At 38.2% G+C, this 4,940-nt stretch overlaps 1 protein-coding gene across 1 annotated transcript; it reads right to left on the minus strand.

Annotated features, from left to right (window-relative positions):
- Positions 1–261: 261 nt before the first annotated feature.
- LOC149202032 (uncharacterized) lies at positions 262–1,251 on the minus strand. The gene has a single exon (XM_089401449.1). It carries the CDS (start codon positions 1,249–1,251, stop codon positions 262–264), a length of 990 nt encoding a protein of 329 aa, XP_089257575.1.
- Positions 1,252–4,940: the final 3,689 nt, after the last annotated feature.

A 4,940-nucleotide genomic window follows, 5' to 3' on the forward strand; every position in this document is an offset into this window, starting at 1 on the left:
CCTTATACAGTTGTTTCTGCTTTTCCGGTATAAACCTGTTATCTAGGTATTTCCATTCCTGAATTAGCTGTTTCATGATTCTCTCCTCTTCAACCTCACTTTCGACTTGGTTTTCCACCTCCATCTGGGATTGCATTGTTGTATCTTCCACCTTCCCTTCCGTCTGGTCTCCAATGCTTTTTCTTGAGTTCGCATCCTTTCCTTTATCTTCACCGGCGATTTCCATTGGAGTATTCTCAGGGTCTTCGTCGTCCTCCAGATTTACTTCATAGTCCTCGTTTTCGCTCTGAAGCACCTGAAACTTGTTTTGACTGGTTGCGTGACTGGGTTTATCTTGTTTTTGGGTTTTTGGTCCTTCCTTGCTCTGTCTCCTTCTCCTTGTAACCTGTTGAAAACCCCTATCTGTTTCCTCCATTTTTCTGCATTTCTCTGATGTTCCTCTTGGCTTCTTTGTGATTCCTCCTCCTTATTCAGCGGGCATTGCCGGTATAGGTGGCCATATTCATGGCATTTGCGGCATCTGAACGGGATGTGTTCGTAGTCTATTGGCTGCTGATAAACTTCATCATGATATTCCAGCTCGATATTTTCTGGGAGGGGCTCTGCCAGATTCATGTAAACACAGATCCTCGCATATGAATTATATTTTCCTCGTTTCGTTGCTTCTGCGATTTTAACAAAGCTCCCGATTGAGTTCCCTATTCCTTCCAGAATTTCCGGGTCCCAGAATTCATCGGGAAGTCCAAACAGCCTAACCCAGATTGGGGCTTCCAGCAATTTTTCCTTCTCTGGGCTGTATCTTTCCTCCCAGTATTTCATGAACAAGCCTGCATTGTTCATGAAATACGGTCCTTCTTCAAAGATCCTGTTCTTGTCCTCCAGATTCGTGAAGATAGCTGTGAAAAACCCTTGTGCTCCCAACTTCAGGTCTATGTGTCCTCTAGGTCTCCATCTCTGATCTATCCATCTGTATAACTCTTTCTCCGAAGGCCAATAGCCTATGAATTTGCAAATCAGGGCATGGTCTTTCATGTAACAGTTGTATTCCTCAAGTTTGTTGCAGGGAATGACATATCTTGGTTGTTTTTGTGCCCTAGGTAGGCATTTTCCTCTCATCCTTTTCTGCCACAGGTTGCCCATCACTGGGGCGTAGCTTTCCTTCTGGTTATGCTGCATGCCGCTTGCGCTGGTTTCCCCTGTTACCACATTTTTGAAGGAGGGGATCTCTCCCCTCCCCTTTGGGTTTTCCATTTCCCGCTCAGCTCTTATCTCTTAGAAATTTACCCTAGCTTTGCTGAAGAAGATTTATTTTTCTGAAATGCAGTTGAGGCGCGGTTCGTCTCCCCGGCCTATCCTCTTGGACGTTCCTTTCTCCCGCGCTCGTCTCCTATCATCCGTCTGCAAACCCTAGCCGTCCACATTCCTCGCTCATGGTTAACATCTGGTATAACCTTTATAACATTGAGGGGCATCTATTATATTCTCATAAGGTGATTTTAGATGGAATGGGATTAGGAAATATGATCTATTGTTAGGTTTGGATATAAATATGCATATAGATGCACCTCTGTCAATAACACAACATTGGATGACAACATTATTAATTGATACTGGTATTTGGAAGGATATGGATTGGGGGAGACATGGAGATTCTACTTTATCAACACCAAAGAAACTCATTTGATTGTATAAGGGATCCATAGTTCCCAAAGCAGTTAATATGGCCTTCCCCTATGAAATACATGTTTGGATGAATTCGAAATGTCGCATGGTTATAAGGGATCATGGAAACTCATTTATTATGCTATATTTATGGGTGGCTCACACATGGGCATTAAGTGCACCATGACATGACCAACCCTTGGACATATTAGGGTAAGCCAAAAACCAATGATTGAGAAATACACATGATTTAATTTATAGATGAAAACGTGTCTAAGGATAGAGTAAGTTGAGTCTCAGGTGTAGAATCATATTGACATGACTATGTGATATGTTTTACATTGATAGAGTCGAACATTAGGATTTGATAAGTGCCATTCCCTAGCTAATTGGGAAACAAGTTCCTTAGCACAACTGAGATTGAAGTTGGGCGTTGAGTAGAAGATGAAGGTGGTTAACTACCACATTTATAATTCTCCATGATTTCCCATACATGATAAATTTTTGGAAGGAGGGGAAACTCAAAGGTATAATGACCATATGTACCATGACCAGTGCAAGGATTATTCATTAGAATAGCCTTGTTCTACTTTGGTTGACTACTCTATATCTAGGTCATGGTATTCAAGTTTCCCTTGTTATTGGCATTATTCTGTAACTGACCCTAGGTTCCTAGGTTCCCATATTTCTACGCATTTTTCCCTTCCCCTATTTTTTTTTTCAAATTAGGGGCATTATTCATGTTATGTTGCGCATGCACTTTCCCTTGTTAGGGTGGTGCATGTTTACCCATGGGACCCTACTATGATGGTTTTGGAGGGGTTGGATTAATTGGATATGGAAAGGGGTAGAAGGGATTAAACATCTCACTTTGATAGGTGGGATTAGTATAAGTGTGCCTTGGTGCATTCTGATGTGAATTGGTATATGCGCATGAAGTAATAGTGCCCCCTTATGAGGTTATGTGAGAAGGTTAAATACAAGAATAACTATAGGAGGAACTTGTTCCCACCCGTGGCTAGCCATATCCCACTGGTCCATGTGGACTTTGGTGAGGCTAATGTAATGTGAAAAATTCTATCATGCCATTAGTGGCATGTGATGCCTCAATATTTGATTTTTTAGTTCTGTGAGAGTGTGGAGCATTAAGGATGACAATATATAGGTATCTTAAAGGGGTGCATATGATATCATATTGAATGGCCTTCTAGATCATCTCTTCCTTAGTTTTTGGGAATGTTGAAGGGACATCCTTGGAAATGGGAGGAAGGAATTACTTTCCAAACCAATCCATAAATAAAAAAAATTCTTGAATTTTGGAGCCTTACATAGTCTCCACCTTCTATGGTACTTCTAAATGTGATCAATAATATTCATGGTCATAGTTTGGTAATAGGTGGCTCGAATTTCAATGCTAGTGTCATGATGGATTAGTAACTAAAAGTAATATATGAAGAAATTTGCAATAATTGTGAATGTATGATGGATTCCATGGGAATGGTCGATGTACCACTTTGCAGTAGCACTAATCATGTGAATGGAACTGAACAAAGATAGATAAAGTATTTTGTAACGGTGTTAGAGGAAAACCACATGTGGAAGAACCAAATATGGTTGGAGGGATCATTGCCATAACTTCCCTCAAAATTTTGGATATTTGAGGGAAGGAGAGGATTGTTAATGAGTTGGTTCAAATCTATCAGGTTTAAATTAGCGATATAGGGTAACAAGGGTTCGGTGACATTTATTATAAGGTTTTTTCCTACATTTTCTTTCCAACATTGGAACTTGCAATGATGTTGGAGTAACCCCCACTATTGTAACCCACATTATGGATGACATATTGTTACAACTTACACCTACCATGTTGGTAAAGAATTTAGGTTGATCAAAAATAGAGGAGGAGGAACTACCCAAAAACCATGGAGAGTTAAGCCCAAGGGTGGGATAGAGGAAGGGACCTTGACTTAGTGAGTAAGTATAACAATTTATCAAAGAGGAAATAGAGGGTACAAACCTCTCAATATTTTTGATTGGAACCTTGGAATAGTTATATTGTTGGGACAAATTGAAATAAATATTGAACCTAAAAGGATACAATGATGAAGATATTGGTCAAGTGAACAAACAACACAAACAAACTAATATTATCTATATAGGTGGTGTGGAGTGTTCTGATGTGAATTATCATATATTAAATTAGTATTCATCCTATAAATAAAAATTAGCTCTAACCTAGAGGATCAAATATACATCATACAAGCCATAAAATATATTTCACATAACCTTCAACATAATCTAGATGCCTATTAATCATGTCCAGTAAGGTTGAGTGAAGGTAGGGAGAAATAGATATCATTAGGGTCAATTAGGTGGTGAAATATCGATGAAAAATAAGAATCTATTTCAGGTGAAATTTATTTCCACAACCACAACTTGTATGATAGTTTAACCTAAAATATTAACCACTATGCTAACTTCAGCCAGTGGGGGGCAAGAGAATATTAGCCTCTGGGTGTAACCCATAAACCTAGATTCCCTATCAAGAGTTTCCATCGTCAATTGGAACAACTAGATCCAAATTCTAAGTTTGAACCCCTTCTCAGATTTCTTCTTACAACAATTTTTTTACCATTGGATGGTGAATGATTTCAAGCTCCCTACAAAGTCGATTGCTTTGTTTTAGTATAAATCAACCAAGGGGTTTTTTGAATTCCTATCCCCAATTTCTTAACCTATAAAATAATTTCTTTTGGTTTCCCAAGTGAAATTAAGTATGTTAGTCAAATTAAGGCTGCTTGTATAGAGGCTCACCTTGGGGTCATGAACCAAATGTTGATTAATAAGGTGTGAGATTTTTGCACATCTTTGTGTGTTACAAATTAAAAAGAAATGTTTCTTTAAAATTAAATTAAAATTATATATTATTGAATAGAGGGAAAAATACTTACAACAACCAAAGGAAAGTGAAGTTAAATGCACTATAAAAAGGAAGTTTTCCTATCATATAAGGATTTCAACCAAGAATAAATGGCCAAAAAAATATATACTCACAATTGGACATTATACGAAGAGTAAAGGAGAACTCTTTTCTACTGTTTTATAGCTATATTTTTTTTAGTTGACTACATAAATTGAACCTAGTTATGTGATGTATTCAGTGAACTAAAAGGTCAAATAACGGGAGGGGGGTTCCAAGGAAGTGAAGTGGGAGGAAAATGATAAATATTAAATGGAATTCTCTAAGTCCAAAACTCAATGGATGAAGCTTGACAAGT

Source organism: Pinus tabuliformis, chromosome 2_1, assembly GCF_031772625.1.
Source record: "Pinus tabuliformis cultivar Carrire ecotype Pingquan chromosome 2_1, CPIR1, whole genome shotgun sequence".
In the NCBI taxonomy this organism is placed as follows: domain Eukaryota; kingdom Viridiplantae; phylum Streptophyta; class Pinopsida; order Pinales; family Pinaceae; genus Pinus; species Pinus tabuliformis.

Excerpts from the sequence above, each read along its gene's own strand:
- LOC149202032 (XM_089401449.1), bottom strand. The coding sequence starts at position 1,251 with ATGGAAAACCCAAAGGGGAGGGGAGAGATCCCCTCCTTCAAAAATGTG.